Here is a 19,746-nt window from a genome sequence, read left to right as displayed (position 1 = left end):
TGTTCTTGGCAGTACTTTTAATTTTCGTCTTAGTCTTTTGGACGAAAATAGTTATTAGTGTTAGTCATATGTAAGTAAGTTTAAAAGGTGTATTCGACTTGTTTTTGTTGATGAAAACTAATTTTGTCTTAATTTTAGTCGCCATTTCCTCAAAATGTTTTCATCTCAAATTCAAAAGTTTTAGTCCTTCACTAGCCTAATGCTAACGTGAATGCAATGCTAATGCTACAAGTTGCATTTAATGTGTGATGATCACTCAGCACAGACCTTTAAAGGCTAAAACAACATTGAATGTTCTCTCTTGCCAAGATAAGAAAACAAATCTTACTGTGTGTAGCAAAAACAGCAAGCCTGGAGAGGAAAGGACACTGGAAAGTTGGGGCTGAAGGGGTGCAGCACGTCACATGCCACACAACCAGACACTGCTACGATTCAGGCTAACTACAGATAAGGGTTACACATTGTGAACATGTGACGGAAACTACGGCGCATTTTTGTCTCGTTCTTGTCTCGTCTGACGAAAACTGACATTTGTGTCGTTATATTTTAGTCTCCCAAGACATGTTTTTAGCTTGTTACTGTCTCGTCATTGTCATGAAAAAATTGTTCGTCGACGACATATTTTCGCTTTAGACATCGTTGACGAAAACAACACTGGTAGCAAGCAAGGTGTCAGGTGGTGACCATGTTATTAACAAACAAAAAAAGCCTTTTTCAACATGTATATTTAACCCTCAAAGTTAAATACTGCATTGTTTGAATATATTTTATTTGTTTAAAAAAAAAAAAAAAAAAACACTGCCAAAACACTTTTTCCCTCCCCAACACCAGGAGGTGCTGCAACACTCTCAGCACCCCAATTCACGCTCTACTGCTGGGTCACGTCTCTAAATAAACTTTACATATCAATTTGACATTCCATCTTTTGGCTGACTATTTGAGCTGTGGTTCTTAACTTTTTTGGGCAGAGCAAAAAAAATAAAAAACAAAAGACTTCTTCCAGACACAGTATGTTCTTGCAATAATAAACAATCACCCAGTTAGTGAAGGGATATGAAGAGAATAGCACCGGGACATACACAAATACAACAAAATGATGCACCACAATGAAATGATTTAGGAGAAGATGAGAATGTGAGAGATTTGAGAAGGGAATGCCAAAGATATGACAATAAGAAAAAAATGAATCTACAATTATGGGTTAGTGTGGGGAAGGAGACTTTCGAAAGGATAGAATTTTACCTGGATAAAGAGCGGGTTTTCTGAGCTCAGAACCCCCTCGGCGTGAGTGGGCCCTGGAGCCCACGCCACCGCCCACGTGGCCAACTGCATGCAAGAAGCCACACAGGCAGGGCCAAAGTGAGGGGCAGGGTTAGGGACAGAGCAGAGCAGAAACCACAGCCACAAAACCATGAAGAGACATGAATTGATATGAAGGAAGAAAACAGTAGAGAGAAATGAAGACGTGGCAAGTGCACGTGTTGGACAGGACAAACAAGGATTGTGCTACAACACGTGTGTGTCAAGAAAAGATTTAGAACATGGCATATACCTGTGCTTGATCTATCATCTGTAGGATCTACTTTAATGGTGTCAGCAGTGTAGGAGCCTTGCTCATTCAAATTAGTGTCAGCAGTGCTATCCAAGCTGCCGTGACTAACAGCATCCATGTCACTGCCATCTGGTTAAAAGAAAAAAAAAAAAAAAAAGGGACAAGACATGTGCGTTATTGGAGACCATTTGTGACCCACTAAATGTTTGATGATCGCGTTTGAGCAATATTCATGATTCTCAGTAAAACAAATTTTAGAAGAGCCAATCTTTCTTCACAACTAATTTACCTGAAAAGGGGCTTTGTGTAAGAGGGGCATGTTTCCGCAGTGAACGCTTAAACTGAGCCACACCCAGAACCACATTTCTCAACTTCATCCATAGGAAATAACCTCCTCTGGTGCTGGTTGGCCATGTGCTCTCCAACACTGCCTGCAAATAAAATGGGAGAACTATTTTCACCTCCGAATGGGGCATGATGAAACAAAGGAGGTCAACTGCCTTGCCCCAGCAATTTTGTTTTCTGCCTTTTCTTTTTGTCTACCCATATACTGTATGAGGATATCACAAACACCAAACAACAAAAAGTATCTAAAAATGTTGTTTCATATTTTGTTTGTATCCGTTTTTGCTACCCAAATGACTATTATGCAAAAAATTGAGTACACATAAAAATAATATCAAACATTTCATCCATTAATGTTCTACCTTGCTTGTCCAAATTGGAGTAAAAAAATGAACTACCGCAGGGGTGCTCAAGTCCAGTCCTCGAGAGGCGCTATCCAGCTTTTTTTCCATTTCTCCCTCCTCCAACACACCTGACTCAAATAATCAGGATCATTATCAGGCTCCTGCAGAGCTTGCTGATGAGCTGATCATTTGATTCATGTGTGTTCAAGGAGGGAGACATGGAAAACAAGCTGGATAGGGGCACTCGAGGATCGGACTTGGGCACCCCTGAACTAGTGCATACAAGGTTTGTAGTCAAGGTTTTCTTCGTCCATATTAGAGCCTTAAAACCAGTGGAGAAATATGTCCTGTCTGTCTAATAAGTAATCTAATCTTTAACTCCTTGCAGAGCAAGTGACTATTTTTGATAATTTGAAAAATCTTAAGACCTGGCTTGCACATACGTGGACATCACATTTTGGGTCATGCATAAACCATGTGGCGTTCATGACCCAAGATGTGATGTCCACATACTGTATGTGGATTTGAGTCACAATTATATAATGTATATATTTCCATTTAACCTTATTTTATAAAGGTCTTATGAATAAATAAAATTATAAATTAGAAAAATGTTAATATCTAAATCAGTACAGGTAGTCCCCTGGTTACGACATACCCGACTTACGTGTTTTCAACTTTACGACGCTGAAATGTCGTCCGTTATTTTCTCTCCAGTTGTTGTTTTTTTTAAGTCGCATAACAGTGTCTCGTCTGCAATTTTGTCATCAATCGCGATCTTAATTTCTACTTCCTTTTATTATGAGGTATAATACATGTTTTGGGATAGTTTTTTTTTTTTTTTTTTAGATTTAGGGGGTGTTTAGGGGTACTTAAAGGGTTAATTCCGATTTATGCAGAAATATGGGTTAAGTCGCCAGCGTAGGAATGGAACTCGTTCGTAACCCAGGGACAACCTGTATAATTAAAATAACAACAGAAATACATTGATTATGGCCATTTTAATAACTCAAAATGTGTTTTTTTTTTTGTTTTTTCATTTAACAGTACTTGAATGAGTGTCCTAGGCAAGGAAAGGCATGGTAAATTTATTTGTATAGCACAATTCAACACAAGGCAATTCAAAGTGCTTTACATCACATGAAAATCCACAAGCAGAGAAAAAATGAGTCGTGAGAATCACATTAAATAAAAAAAAAAGTTAAAACAAAGACAATCGAACCAGGAAATAAAATTACACATAAAAATAAAATTAAACCACAAATAGTTAAAAAACTAATAATACCTGAAATCAGAAATAAGAATAAAGCAGAAAATGAAAAAAAGCAAATAGCTTGAAATTTGAAATATTTACACAGTTATGAATATGCGGTGATAAACAAAAGCGTTTTTAGCCCTGATTTAAAGTGCCTGTGACACGAAAAAGCATGTTTATTTCATAATACACGTGGTATTTAATGCTCCTGAATGATATGGACCGCTTGGATGTGTGTGGAAGCGATCGCTATATTTATTTAGTTTTTTTAATCCCGCGCCATGAAAATGAGTTACTTCCGGCTTCGGTCTTGCATTGAGGAGGACGGCGCTGTGACGTGTACGAGAGAAGGAGTCCTCTTCACTATATACAGTAGCAGTACTGTTGTGTATGAGGACTAAGGATTCAGTTGATTTTGTGGATTAATACGTTTATTTTGCGCATCACGCCAGCCAAACGGGTGCAGAAAAATCTTGCTGTATGAGGGAGAGGCGTGTGCGCCTTTTTGGAGTTTCATAAGGTTCCCATTCACCGTGGATATTGGCCAAAATAAGCCCTACAACTGTGGGATCATTGGACTTATGAGGAAGTGAGTAAACATTGTGTTTTGTATTATGTCAAATACTGGGATCATTTTAATATGTAGGTGGCTTGCATTTTGTGGCTGACATGCATGCGGGGCGGCTATTCTTCGGCACAACACCGGCGGCTTGTCGCACATCCACCCGCCGGGAGAGCAATATATTCGGCTTATTGTGCTCATGTGCCCGGTGTTCTGTCAAATTTTCCGACCTATCAGAAATTGCAACTTTGAGTTAAAAATAGCCGCGAATACAGCGATTACAAAGTAAACACTACAAACTTTCTTCAAATTAAGGACTACTTACGTTTGATCATTGATAGGCATGTAAAAAGCTCTCCTCATGCACATTAGCTGCACGTTAGCTGCACAACAACTGCAGCCGCCCTCCTCCGGGAAACAAGCTGTAAATTGCTCTCCGGCGAAGACAATCGACAACCCAGTCGTCATGTCAAAACATCCGGGCTAGTTATGTGTGATTTTCCGCTTCAAAGACTTTGAAACATCACTCGGTTCGGGTTAGCATGTCAGCTAGCTGTCACGCCTCTTGGCTTGTTTACATTCTCCCAAGCCGGGGAAGGAAAATGATATTAGCCCGATTTAGGTGTCATAAAATATCATTCGGCAGGAGCAACAGTAAAGGTGAAGTTGACAGTTTTGACCATTATGGAGTAATTTTTCCATGTCGTCCTGAATAGGTGCATTTTTATCATTTCATATTCCATGTAGCACAAGACAGTTATTTGTCATGACTATGCCATTTATTTAGCAATTGGGGAAAATACTTGGATAAAAAGAATATCCTGTAAAAATATTGGCGTGGAGAGACAGAAACAATGACATTTTGCAGCTTTCTTCGTCGCGTTTTCCTCGTTGTGAAAAGTTCCCCCTCAACGGGATGACTGGTCCTTCTCAAGCCATTTATTTAGCTATTGGGGAAAAATACTTGGATAAAAAGAATATCCTGTAAATTTTTTTTTTTTTCCCCTCCTGTCCTATGCTCTTTAAAGGAGCTAACAGTTTGAGCACACTTCAGACCTTCAGGTAACTTGTTCCAGAGGTGAGGAGCATAATAACTAAATGCTGCCCCACTCTCCTTTGTTCTTGTTCTTGGAACATACAGGAGACCGGTTCCAGATGACCTTATGGGGGTAGAAGCTTCATAGGGATCCATAAAATCAAGCATGTATTTTGATCCAAGGCCATTAAGTGTTTTGTGGATGAGCAGTAGTATTTTATAGTCTATCCTTTGACTCACTGGAAGCCAGTGTAACGATTTCAAAACCGGTGTAATGTGGTCCAGTTTCCTTGTATTTGTAAGGACTAGCAAAAGCATTCTGTACTAGCTGCAGCCACCTGACTGATTTTTGTATTAAGACCAGTAAATATACAGTTGCAATAGTCCAATCTACTAAAAATGAATGCATGCATAAGTTTTCCCATGTCTTGTTTAGTCAGAAGCCCCTTAATTATGGCTAAATTTTTTAGGTAGTAATAAGCAGAATTAGAGACGAACTTTAGATGGCTATCAAATTTTAGGTCTGAGTCAATAATAGCGCCAAGATTTCTGACTTGATTTGTAGCTGTAAGTGACATAGTGCCAAGGTGCGTGCTTATCTTTGACCTTTTCTTTTTTGGCCCAAAAATGATCACGTCTGTCTTCCTCACATTTAGCTGGAGAAAATTTTGGCACATTCATTCATTGATTTGATGAATGCATTTACTCAGGGAGACTAAGGGACTATCATCATGCTGGGACACAGAAATGTAGAGTTGTGTTTCATCTGCATAGGTGTGATAGGAGATGTCATACTGTTCAGTGATATGAGCTAGGGGAAGCATATAGATGTTAAATAAAGTGGTCCAAGAATGGATCCTTGGGGAACCCCACAAGTGAATTTGCTTCGTCCTGACTGATGGTTTCTGACTGACATGGAGAAATCGCTATCATGTAAATAAGAAGAACCATTGAAGAACATTGTCAGTGAGCCCTAACCACTGTTCCAATCTGCTGAGTAGTATGTTGTGATCAACCGTCCTATATAGGATTAAATTACTGCGATCTGCTGGCAACCTGTTGGGGGCATGCTCTGCCTCCTTCAAATTATTATTTGTTCACTATGATTATATTTATCGTGACGAGCACACGAGTATGTTTTATCACCCACAATGCCAATTTGACTTCATTATGAGAATTACAGTACCTTGTTGTAGTAGCCATATGTGATGGCATTGGGGTGGACTCCAGCTTTCTTCATCTCAAATAGGACCCTTACAGCAAGGACAGGCTGACCATACTGTCCACAAAGCTGCATGAGCACTCTGTAGCACACCTTCAAAAGTATAACGAAAACTGTTATCGTATGACCATAACGACCAAAAAAAAAAACTGTAGTGCCGATCCAGATTCCACTTTAAAATCCAGTGTTCAACAGGGAAAATTCATATCATTGTTTTGTTGTGGTACATTACCTCATCGGGGGGCTGGAGCTTCTTAGACTGCATCTTCCGGAGGACGTCATAGGCAGTACGAAGTGCTCGCACTTTGGAATGGCAAACCTTCACATATGCAGGCAGGCAGATAAACCAGAGGCCGTAACAATGGCGGAGGAGGCACATGGACCAAAGCTGAGGGATCGATGAGTACTTTTTGGCTATTTTCTGGGCTGATTTAATCTCCTGTAGTCAAAAAAGGTATGAAAGCTAAAATCCTTTGTTTAAAAGATTGTACAGTACAGCTAGAATTTACAAAAGACTGACATAAAATGTTATTTTTAGTAGAGATGCACGATAATATCGGTCACCGATAATTATCGGCCGATAATGGCAATTATGACGTCACACAGATAATCCAGATAAAACGAAACTCAACCGATAATGCCAATCCGATAATTATTTAGCCTCCAAATGTGCGCAATCAACAGTTTTGTCCAATTTTGCTAGTTTTAAGGAGGTGTTTTTGCAGTTTAGTAATGTGATATATGTTAGGAATGGCTTACTTTTAAAGGCATGTATGTGCAACTTTGGTGTTTACTCTCGAAGTAATTGTTGCCAAAAGCTTACCATTACACAATGTCATTGCCATTGTTTAGATGTTGGAATTTATTACTTGTTCGTATTTGATATGGAAAAAAAATAGCACTAAATTACATTTTTGCACAGTAACATTTGATCTTTGTATACTTTAAAATTTTACATACATATTTGAATAGAATTATCGGCATGACATTATCGGTTATCGGGTGGAAGGGGCAGGAAATTATCGGTTATCGATATCGGTTGAAAAATGTATTATTGTGCATCACTAATTTTTAGTATACTATTTTGGCTTGGGAGGCAAACAATTTTATGAATTAATTCCAGTTTTTATTGTGGATTATTCAAAAAATATTTTTTTTGTTTTTCTTTTGCTAAAAAAAGGAGAAAAAAAATCCCCCATAAAACCCGGCGTCCACATGCATGGATATAACATTTTGGGTGATGTAGGCCACAATATTGTTTCAAGGGTCTAGCGTCCACCACTAGTGTGGTGTCTAGCGTCATCAATAGCAGACAGTAAATTGAGTGCCCTCTAAATGGTTTAAAATATACATATATTATTTTTAATACATTTTTTGAGTTGGTAAAAAAAAAATTAAGATTTTTAGGCCATATCACCCAGCCTAATCCTAATCAAAGTAAATGTGAATCGAATGCATTTACACAGCATTTAACCTTACTATGAATTGTCAGAATGTTTTACTAAACATAATTCAAGATACTGTAATCACCCAACAAATAGTGTAATCAATCTAATAAATAAAAAACTGAAGGTTTCGTGCATTTTCTTGCAAACATCATTCTATCATTGAATTTAATTTGAACCATTTTTTTGTGGAAATGCATAGGACAGTATTTAGCCACAATAAATTTAAAAGCTTGTCATGATGTATTAAAAGAAATTGAACAACTTTGCACCCTACCAAAGATTACGACATAACAAAAGACAGCAGGATGTGACTGTTATGTTCACCTGTTTGCTGCGCCTAAACATTGGTGCAGGGCTGGTGGGGCAGCTGTGCCTGGCATTAAGGCGGGAGGCAGGTGTCTGTAGGCCCTCCACTGGGTCAAACAGGTCAAGACTTAACACCGGGAAGCCATCATATCTAATGGACAATATTCATACGGACTTGATGTAAAAAGGGATTTTTCACAAAAAGTTCAGAAATTTGTGTAATTATTTCTCTGTTGTTACTGGTTCTTGCTAATATATATTAGGGTTGTCCCAAACGACTATTTTCCTCCCGATTAGTCAGCAGACTTTTTTACGATTAGTCGACTCGTCTAATTTTTTTAAAACTAATTTAACAATTATTGTTAATTCACAAAAAACAGTTTGGGATTCTTAAATTCTTGATTAATTACAAATAATAAACATATACATAACAATAATAAATGACAAACAATGAAGTCAAATGCTGCTGGCATTAACAAGTGCAATAGAATTGAATGTAAACAAACACTGAATTCACCTTTCCAACAGGAGTCAAAACAATTCCTACTATATCTTCTGGTGGTATTTCTATATTGTTCTAAACATTACAATGAAGGAAGGTGAGCATGTCTACATGCTCAGGTGTCATGCTTGCCCTTTTTTTTTGGTACAATTCCATGATCCTAACAAAATACAATCTGCATGCTGTGCACAGAGATGGTGAGACCTACAACTTTCGGGAGCAGCAGCAGAATAAATAAATGTCATGTCACTCACTGGTCACTGGAGTTAAGTATGTAAAAAAAACCTGATGATCCAGGTTGATACTCCACACATAAAGGCAAGTTCAATACAAAAAAAATGTTGTCAGTTAGTTATATGGACCTACTACGATCCGCCAGCTTGTTCTTTCTTGTCGTCAACCAAAATTACACCTGGGTGCCGGTGCTTCAAGTGTTCATTTATGGTTGACGTGCTGCCATGGTATACAAACTCAGATTTGCAGAGACTGCACACAACAGTGGCATCTTCCTTATTTTCGTTAAAATAAGTCCATGCTTTGGCCATTCTGGTCCGCTTTTTTGGTTTTATGTCACTTTCCCCGCTTGCATCCCGAGAGTCCGCCAATCTCAACTATATCTGCATATATTTTTTTTAACCCATCATTAACCTTCAACGGGATGTTGTGCTCGTCGATGCATTTACGTCATCGATTACGTTACGTCAACAACGTCGATTAGTCTGGACAGCTCACTTGTGTCTACTCACGGTTTTGTTAGTTCCGCCAAGGTGATATTGCGATACAGCCACCACAGTAAATTGGCAAATTATTTTTGAAACATAGATAAAATGTTGTTTTTTGTTGTTGTTTTTTTTAGATTTCAAACTAATCAAAAATCTTTCCCACATTTTTAATACTTTTGAAAATTGGATTTTAATGACAATTAATGATTTACTATAAAAATTACTGTCCTCTTTCATCATTTCAAGAGGAAAACCTAACAATGGGTGGCTGAGAGATACTTTTTATGCCCCATCGTACAGTAGAGTACTGTATACAGTCGAGTAAAAACGGTTGCAGAATTGCAGGTTTATTTACTATAGACATCAAGCTGAAGCTAAGCGTACCAATTCCATTTAATTCTACCTGTAGCATAGTGGATGCTCTTCACCCTCAGGCAGAAGAGGCAACTCTGGAGGTGTGATGAAAACTGTGTGCTCACTTCGATGGGACTCATCAGTCTCTATCAGCTTGGTCTCATCTGGCCTGTCACCATCTACCTGCAGAACACATGATGGTAAAATGACTAATTTACTACAAGCAGACTCGTTCATCTTTTACGTTGGAACTCAAATTCTCATGATACTTTAGACAGCTCACTAACAATGTGACAGAGGATGATACCACGCAACAAATATTTGGTAGGGGTTTAAATGACCAAGTTCATGACAATATCATACTAATCCTTTTGACAACAATACGATTGTATTTATATGTATATTTTATAACTCTTACAACCCTAACATTTAGCTGCTTATTCGTTTTTGACTTATTGATTAGTGAAATCATTTCTGAACTGCCATTACCTGCTATTTGATTCAATCATGTGTCCAGATGTACAATTTAATACAGGTGGTCGAAAACCATTATTTTGAATGTGTATGTCCCAATTTTGAAGGGATTATGTCTAATGCAAACACTTTCCAAACAAACCATTATAACGTCACTTTAATTAAACGAATATTCGAAGCAGCAAAATTTAATTTGAATCTTTTTTTCTAATCGAATTACTGGAGTTAATCAATTAACCGTTGCCGTACTATTTTCAAGGCCAGGTGATTTTAGTCTGGGTCATTAAATATGTAATTAGCCTGTACAACAATACTACTGTTGACTCCAAAAGGAAGCGTTTCATATTATATTGAAGGTTGAGCTGGGGAATTTGGTATAGTGCTGTTAGCACAGTATGTCATATGCAAATTCTGCAAGACAAAACATGGTTGTTATTCCACTCTATAAAAAGTACTTTATGCTAAAAAAAAGTATTATTAGCACGATGCTTTTATTGACCAAAATGCAGAGATCCTATTTATGTGGTGAGTATTTTAGTTTAACTGGTAGCAACATATCAAGATGTTTCGATACCGCAATCTTTTTAATCAAGTGTTTTAGCGTTTTATAAAATTTCCCACAAATTCAAGCCTCGCTGTCCAGTGTTCAATTTTTTTTTTTTTTTTTCCCCAGAAGGAATTACATACATTCGATCAAATAGGGTAGAAATGACGTAGTTTGGAATTCTGTCTTTTGAAGAAAATGGGCCAGAAAATTTTAGCAGAGATCATTTGCACCTGCAGTCCAAAGAGGAAATAAATGGTGTAATCGAAATACAAGCTAAGCGATGTTTGTAACAGTTTCAAATAATTTTCATTCCTTTGATGGGTTTAAGTTCTACTTATTCTTGTCAACCAAATACAGAGCACAGAATATATTTCACCACAACAGCCCTACATTTGTTTATTGTTTGTTTAATGTAAGGAAATGATCTTGATTGCATTGAATTTGTTCTCAGTTGCATGGACAATTACTATGAGGCCCTAATATGAAACAGAGTACGTACACAACAAACAACAGACATACAAGTACCGTTACCTTGACACCCTTTTCAGCACTCCGATCAGAACTGTAAAGCTGCTCACAAAGTGAGGCGGAAAAAATACATAGGGTAGAAAAATCAAGCGAATGAAAATAAGAGTGAAGTGTTACAATTTGCATGACACCAAATAGTTAAAACATTTTAGTTGGTAGAATATGAAAGTCGTTTGGTGAAACTGTAGCTGTCAAAGTGAGTCAGTAGACTATGTGAACAGCACAAAAATGTAACAGGTTTTTGCTTGATCATTTTAAATAAAGCAATTTGGTTCCAAAACAGCAGAGTCATTGTGTGCTGTTCTACTAGTAACCAATTTTTCAACTTCAGATCTGCCTTTGGCATCCTTAATCATTCATTTTAAAACCCAAGAAAAGCATCATGCAAGTCAGTTCTATTATGTTCACTAACTTTTTCCACGCAGTCATCGAAGAAGGCCAGACTTGCGTCTTTGTCGCTTACAAAGGAGCACTCCTCAATAAAACGGATGAACATCTGGGTTTTGGTCATCAGCGAGTAGAACTTTTGGTGGGAGCGGTCACGGCTTTTCAAGAACCCTGGAGACAAAGGTGTTTATATTTTATTGTAAGTCCCGTTTGTTGCCTCAACACTTAGCTGAAAGGTGAAACTGATGCTTAAACACAGCAAATAATTTCAATAATAATAATGATAATTTCAATCGTTTCATATAACAAACTCTAATAAAACAAGTTTAAAATGAACTATAACTATTCGACTCACTACCTAATACGGGTGCGCCATCGAGGCACCCCACGATTCGATTACGATTCAGGGTGCTATGATTTGATGGTTGAACAATTATGACAGTATTAACGGCAGGCCCAGCCATTCCCGCACCTTTTTTAACGCACCACACACACCATACTCCACTGGGGAGCTCCGGCAAAGGGCAGTGGGACGAGAGGCTGGGTAGAAATTCCATGAAGCGGTCCCACCCCCCCAAGCCGAGCTCTCGTATTTTAAGGCATCCATTGCACTACCCTCCTCACACATTCCCATCACGGTGCTGGGTAAAGGCTGCCAGCCGGGGACTCTGGCAGCCACAGTGATAAGGTGGTAGGTGGGTCCCACACTTTGCTCTATGGCGTGGATCCCGGGGCGCGGCCTCCCCTCTGCCTGGGCTGCCGGCCGGGCGAGTGGGGGGAGGTTGGGACTAGGATCTCGCGTCGCCCCGCGGCGGCTCCTGGCATTATCCTGCTTCCACCTTCCCCTCTCTTCCCTGGGTATCTGCCCTGCGCTCAGTCACGGGTCGCTGGCTGGACGCAGGTGTATCAGCTGGGTGTTGCCTGCGGGGGGCTGCGGGAGGAGGGATTGGCTGCGCTATCCCCCCAACCCCCCCGGGGCTGGCTGGCTGGGGGCCGTGGCCCATGAGTGGCGCCCACACGTTGTCTCCGCTGGTCTGCGCGGCTGTTGTGTGTTTGGTGGGGGTTGCGCGCGGTTAGATGTGAATGGGCGTGCTCAGGTGCAGGGCCCCGGGCCCGGGATTGGCAATGGGGCGGTGTAGGGTTGGTTGCCGACTGGCTTACACTCACAAGGGATTCACACAATTACTGGTTTCTAGATCACAGAGCTGATTTGTGTACACTCCACCCCTCCCAATCACTCAGCTTATAGACTCCCCCATCCCCCTCCCCTTCTTTCCCTGGTCAACAGGCCCCCCCACATGGTGTCAACCCGAAATACATCTAGGTGATGCTAGCACCCACATATTCATATTTAGTGCAGGCGTTGAATGTATTTCTTGTTGTTGTTTGTGGTTTTCTTTATTTTCTTGTGTTTCTTTTCTTCTGTTCCCCATATCCCCTTCCCGTCCACTGATTTGTTGTAATAAATGGGGTATGTTTAAAAAAATAAATAAATAAATAAATAACATAACAGGCATGTTTGTAGCCTCACAGCTGTATTTAATCCTGGTTTACATGTAAATCTCTTGCTCAGTAACTTCCATTGCCGCCATCCTCACCTTCTGTGTTCCTTTAGGTGTCCGGGCAGCAGGCATGTCTTTTAGTTTCGTTCCGCGAGCAGCGGTAGTGTTCCCATCATCAAGTTATTATGGAAAATAATCGTTTTGGAACATTTATGAATCGTAATCGAATCGTCATGTTTCGAATCTCGATGAATCTAATAATCGATGTATTGACACGCCGCTTCTGCCTAAAAGTCATCACCCCAGAGACATGAAAAGCACAACTGAAGAGCGGGCAAGCCCTCTCTACTGGCTGACTAAGAACCTACAGGCAATAAGAAGTCTGGCTAATTCAAAGTCCGTAATTCACATAATTTATCAGCTCTGAGACAAAAAAAAAAAAAAAAAAAAACGGGCTAGAGGATCAGTGGGGAGAACAACTATTTGATACACTGCCGATTTTGCTGGTTTTCCCACTTGCAAGCCATGTAGAGGCCTGTAATTTGTATCATAAGTTCTCTTCAACTGTGGGGGACGGAATCTAATACAAAAATCCAGAAAATCACATTGTATAAAATTTTAAATAATAGATTTGTATTTAACTGCATGAAATAAGTATTTGATACATTACCAACTAGTTAATATTTCGGCTCTTAGTTCTTTTTTAAGAACCCCTCCTGTTCTCCACTCATTACCGGAAGTAACTGCACCTGTTTGAACTTGTTACCTGTATAAAAGACACCTGTTCACATGCTCAAACAAACAAACTCCAACCTCTCCACAATGGCCAAGACCAAAGAGTTGTGTCAGGACATCAGGGATAAAATAATAGACCTGCACAAGGCTGGGATGGGCTACAGGAAAATAAGCAAGCAGCTTGGTGAGAAGGTAACAACTATTGGAGCGATTATTAGAAAATGGAAGAAGTTCAAGTTGACGGTCAATCTGCCTCTTTCTGGGGCTCCATGCAAGATCTCACCTCGTGGGGCATCAATGATCCTGAGAAAGGTGAGGGATCAGCCCAGGACTACACGGCAGGACCTGGTCAATGACCTGAAGAGAGCTGGAACCACAGTCTTGAAGAAAACCATCGGAAACACATTACGCCGTCATGGATTAAAATCCTACAGCGCACGCAAGGTCCCGCTGCTGAAGCCAGTGCCAGTGTCCAGACACGTCTGAAGTTTGCCACTAACCATCTGGATGATCCAGAGGCGCAATGGGAGAAGGTCATGTGGTCGGATGAGACCAAAATTGAACTTTTTGGTCTAAACTCGGCTCGTCGTGTTTGGAGGAAAAAGAAGGATGAGTACAACCCCAAGAACACCATCCCAACTAGGGATGGGAATTGATAGGATTTTTACGATTCCGATTCCATTATCGATATTGCTTAACGATTCGATTCTTTATCGATTCTCTTATCGATTCTAATTTGGGGAAAAAGAAGAACAAACGTTTTGATTGGCATCGAGTTTGTTTAATCAGAAGTCACAACCTTACAAACTCAAGATCAAAAGAGGCCCAAAGCCTCAATGTTAACTGTGGCAATAAGTGGCAAATACACAAGAATGTGTAACATTTTACTGAAACATTTATCTAATAGAAATAAAAAATATTGGTACATATTGGCAGATAGGTTTTTGTTCTGCCTTTGGCAATATGTGTTAAAGCAGGGGTCCCCAAACTTTTTCCTGTGAGGGCCACATAACTTTTCCCTTCTCTGATCAGGGGCCGGGGTCAGTTTGTAACAGAAAAAGTGTGACGATTGCAGAAGTGCATAAATGTAAAAAATTATTGTTTTTCAGAAAGCCACAATCAAATAACCCTTTCTGGATTCTTTATAATAATAATAATAATTAATAATAAAAACACTATTAATTAAATAGATAATAACCAAATAACCCTCTCTGAATTCTTCAAGGAAAAGGCCAGAAAATAAATAACACGATTGAGGAAAAAAAAAAAAAAAATTCAAAATGGCCGGACCAAATGTGGAGGCGGGCCGTATTTGGGCCGCGGGCCGCAGTTTGGGGATTGCAGGGTTAACGTGTATTATTTTACCATTACATTGAATTGCATGCCTTTTAGTTTTTGTGGCGCTTACACGCTCAAGTGGGGTCGCCCTTGCGCTTCCTCGCGCGAAGAAGAACGCGCTCACGTGAGGAAGAGCGCGCTTACACCCAAAGAAGAAATGCCGCATCCAAGTGAGTGAGAGAGTTAGTGAGTTGTAACACTTCTACGAGGCTATGTTCTTTGTTAATGTTAATATCTACAGAGGCAACGCCTGTATGTATCATCTTTTGTGTTGTTGTTGTTGTGTTTCCACTCGCGATCGGACACTTAAATCCATTTGTGTAGTGGTTTGAACGAATGCTAATGCTAGCGAACGAATGCTAATGCTAGCGAACGAATGCTAACCATACTGTTATTAGCAGCTAATCATCGCTGATTTACGTTGATGCAAACCTGTTTGTTATTGGGGACGAAATTGATTTGTTTCATTTCTATTCTTAGTTTCACTCTTTAAGTGATGATTGAATAAAGTCAGCAAATTATACCAACGTCTTCTGCATCGTCATTTGGGAGTTTAGCTAGCTGTATAGCCAGGACTGAGCCTTAGCCTATCTCTGAGGACAGCGCAGTCGTATTCCCTCCCGACGCAGTTATCTCCACCTTGCAATGACTGCAAGTCGCTTTGTTGTAATTTTTCCTCGTGAAGTGAAGACACACTTTCGAGCGTTTGAACCTACGTGCTGTCATTGTTATGTTTATGGCTGCAATGCTGGTGCTTACCCGTCGTAACCTTTCATTTTCACACTCTTTCCTGGTGAAGTTGGAGCGAGTGGTTCTTGGCGCCATGCTAGTTTGATGCGTCTGGACAACAACACACGTCACGACGCAATACGCGTCTTTAGGAATCGTTAAAGGGATTGTTAAGGCTTTTTCATTGTGATGTCGAGGCCTCGAAACACTCGGAACCGGTTCCGAATTGGAATCGGATTTCGAATCCCATCCCTAATCCCAACCGTGAAACACGGAGGAGGAAACATCATTTTTTTGGGGCTGCTTCTCTGCCAAGGGTACAGGACCACTGCACCGTATTGAGGGGAGGATGGATGGGGCTATGTATCGCCAGATCTTGGCTGACAACCTCCTTCCTTCAGTGAGAGCCCTGAAGATGGGTGGTGGCTGGGTCTTCCAGCATGACAACGACCCAAAGCACACAGCCAAGGCAACTAAAGAGTGGCTCCGTAAGAAGCATCTTAAGGTCCTGGAGTAGCCTAGCCAGTCACCAGATCTGAACCAGATAGAAAATCTATAGAGGGAGCTGAAAGTCCGTGTTGCCCGGCAGCAGCCCCGAAACCTGAAGGCTCTGGAGAAGATCTGCATGGAGGAGTGGGCCAAAATCCCTGCTGCAGTGTGCGCAAACCTTGTCAAGGACTACAGGAAACGTTTGGTATCTGTAATAGCAAACAAAGGTTTCTGTACGATTTTTGTGATGTATCAATTACTTATTTCATGCAATTAAATGCAAATTTATTATTTAAAAATCATACAACGTGATTTTCTGTTTTTTTGTATTAGATTCCGTCCCTCACAGTTGAAGAGAACTTATAATACAAATTACAGACCTCTACATGCTTTGCAAGTGGGAAAACCAGCAAAATCGGCAGTGTATCAAATACTTGTTCTCCCCACTGTAAGTACTAAATTTCAATATGATCCGCCCATGAATAATGGAGGAGTAGCGATGTAAATTCTGCAATTAATCCAATTAATCAGCACCGGGGCAAAAAAACAATCAAAATTGGGAAACGACGATCTATGCGGATACCTCCCTAGAATATACCTAATTTGATTCTAATCCATCCACAAGTAACGGAGGAGGAGCAAATTTAGTTGGTGCCCGCCTCATAAATAAGTAGAATATGCAGAACAAAGTGAGCAAGAACTTGGGACTAAAAACTCTAAAAATATGTAGGCTTCTGTAACTTACCCACATTACCTGAAACTTTTTACACCTGCTGTCATATTCGCTTTCAGATATTTATCGAAACAGACTGTCGATGACGTCTAACATTTTTGGTATATACCATTTTATTGTATTATTATACACTAACATACCCACAATGTTTTAGAAATTTCTCAAGAGCTGTAGATTTCTCAGGAGTTGTAGAAGTTTTATTTAATAATAAAAATAGATATGGATTAAGTACGATACATTAGAACACATTCTTAAATGGCCTAAAATTAAACCACACGAAATGAGCTATTCTCCTTCCTCAACCAAATTGTCACATCACAAAAACACGCTTGTTACATTTAACATTGGCAGAAACTATTCTCTAAAGAAGAAAATATGATTTCATATCATCCCCAAAAGAGTTCAGCTGCAAAGTGAACAAGTTCTCACGATTAGCGGCCAAACAGAGAACAAAAACAGCTGATGTGAATGCCATTTGATTCAAAACAACTTGCACAATGTGCTTGTTTACTCAGAGCTGTTAATGATGATTACCGGTAAATAGAATAAACTAAACATTTTTTATAGTGCTCATTATGGCCGTAGGTGCGCTGGAGTTTATCCCATCTGATGTTGGATAAGTCGGGATTCACTCAACGTGTCCCATATGAGTCCGTATAGATATATGGTCATTTTAGAGTATCCAATTAACTTGACATGCATGTTTTCAGAATGTGTGAGGAAATTTGAAAAACAATGCAATAATGGTGAGATGAAAATAATATCCATAAGTAGGGGTCAGTAACCCGCGGCTCTATAGTCGCATGCAGCTCCTTAGCGCTGCCCTAGTGGCTCCACGGACCTTTTTAAAAAATGTTTGAAAATGAAAAAGAGGGGGGAGGGAAATATCTTTTTTGTGTTAATATGGTTTCTATAGGAGGACAAACATGAAACAAACATTCTTCTAATTCATTAATTTTGTTATGAAGCTAGATGCAGCATCGCACAACAGAGTAGTCACATGGCGCGTCATTCTCTATAGCTGGGGTTTTCAACCCAGTCCTCAAGGCACACTGTGGGTCCTGGTTTTTGTTCCAGCCGATCCAGCAGAGACAGTTGAACCAATGAGGCTTCTGCTAAAACAAGCCACACCTGACTGCAATCAACTGATTGCACTTGTAAAACACCAGATTGGGGAAAAAGTGTTGTCATCTTGTTTGGTAAGAATGAAATCCTGCACCCACAGTGTGCCTTAGTGGAATAGGTTGGGAACCCCTGCTCTATAGGATGCACTGCAGGGAAAATAAACATATAATTATAAAGGCTCATTATGTATTTGTAGCCAACTTAGTCATTTTGACAGTAGGCTAAAATAGCTAATATAGATAGGCTACATATACCACGCGTTGCCTTCATTATAAGGCTTATATAAGGCTTTTAATTTTTTGCGGCTCCAGACATATTTGGTTTTTGGGTCCAATATGTCTCTTTCAACATTGTGGATTGCCGACTCCTACCCATAAGCAGTAGTACGGCATCTTTGACCATTTCAAATTCAGCTTCAGTTTTTCAGTTAGCTAGTTAGGCTGTAATAAGGTTGGCATTTTTCTGTCCTATGACTGGTTGGTCATATTAAGCCACATTCAAGTTGATAAACACCTCTTCACACCAACATATGGTATTCATCTCCTTCACTGCCAGCTCAATATGTGTAAAATATTCAGAGTATGTGTTGTGGTAGTTAGGTAAATTTATATTAAAAACAACCTTTAACGGTCAGTCAAAATTGGTTGGACTTCTATCACCGTCAATGACAGCCAGAGAGTTAAAAATCAGAATCTGAGTTTGATCACTATGTTTTTGACATGTTGTTAGATAGTCATTCTGAAGTTCTCTAGTAGATGAAGTCTCTGTCTTTCTACTACATTATTTCCCATACCTTGCAAGTCAAAAAGTGAGCTGGCATCTGTGGCTTTCTCAGATGGTGCCTGGGTAATAGGTCGCAGAAAAGAGCGGTATCCCTTTAAAATGGCTGCCATGAAGCGCAGAAAGGTTTCCTGGATCTCTAGCTCCAAGGTATGGAGACTTTTGCCACAGCTTAATTCCGTTAAATCACTGATGCTCAGCTCTAGCAGGCTATCAGACCGGTACTGGCCTAAAGACACAGAAGAAGTAACACTGATAGCGCTCGAATAACAAATCATAGAGACTTTTGTATTAGGGCCACAAAATGAGGACACCTTTAACCTAATAAGTGAAATGAGGTTTTCCAGGTCTTAGCCAAACCGCTTTCAGGGCAAAGGGAAAAAAAAATCAATAAAATTAAGCCACCTGATTTAAATTCAACTCAATTACCGTAGTACTCACCATCAAGCAGTTGCTGGTAGAGGTTGTTCAACACATTCATGAGATTTTTACAGGCTTTCTTGGGCAAGCTCTTCCATGTGAGTGTTCGCTTATCTTCATTACTAGAAAATAAGTCACATTAAGTTCTGGGCAAAGGGGCCAATAACAACATGCACTGCAGTTGAGTCAGGGGAGCGCCAGTGAGGCTGGTGATGAACCCAAAAACATGTGAAACATTGCAGAGTCTGCCTAAAAAAAAAAACTCTCAACTTGAAATAATCATGTGAACATATGTGGCCAATTGGGAATTT

General features: G+C 39.8%; 1 protein-coding gene across 4 annotated transcripts in view; it reads right to left on the bottom strand.

Moving 5' to 3' along the window:
- The window catches only part of LOC130916069 (C-myc promoter-binding protein-like), a 90,287-nt gene that overhangs the window by 35,175 nt on the left and 35,366 nt on the right, over positions 1-19,746 (bottom strand). The window contains exons 11-21 of one of the 4 annotated variants that reach the window (XM_057836456.1): positions 19,457-19,557; positions 19,029-19,244; positions 11,610-11,755; positions 11,201-11,239; positions 9,698-9,831; positions 8,089-8,221; positions 6,549-6,755; positions 6,281-6,409; positions 1,842-1,983; positions 1,553-1,681; positions 1,243-1,326 (exon numbers count right to left, since the gene is read on the bottom strand). In XM_057836456.1, coding sequence (XP_057692439.1) covers positions 1,243-1,326; positions 1,553-1,681; positions 1,842-1,983; positions 6,281-6,409; positions 6,549-6,755; positions 8,089-8,221; positions 9,698-9,831; positions 11,201-11,239; positions 11,610-11,755; positions 19,029-19,244; positions 19,457-19,557 — 1,460 coding nt within the window. The remainder of the gene's footprint in view (positions 1-1,242; positions 1,327-1,552; positions 1,682-1,841; positions 1,984-6,280; positions 6,410-6,548; positions 6,756-8,088; positions 8,222-9,697; positions 9,832-11,200; positions 11,240-11,609; positions 11,756-19,028; positions 19,245-19,456; positions 19,558-19,746) is intronic. The other 3 variants (XM_057836471.1, XM_057836462.1, XM_057836481.1) reach the window with 3 other exon arrangements.

The sequence above is a fragment of the Corythoichthys intestinalis genome, chromosome 1, assembly GCF_030265065.1.
Source record: "Corythoichthys intestinalis isolate RoL2023-P3 chromosome 1, ASM3026506v1, whole genome shotgun sequence".
Classification (NCBI taxonomy): Eukaryota; Metazoa; Chordata; class Actinopteri; order Syngnathiformes; family Syngnathidae; genus Corythoichthys; species Corythoichthys intestinalis.
The sequence above is the reverse complement of the archived record's forward strand: the minus strand, read 5'-3'. Positions and strand labels throughout refer to the sequence as shown.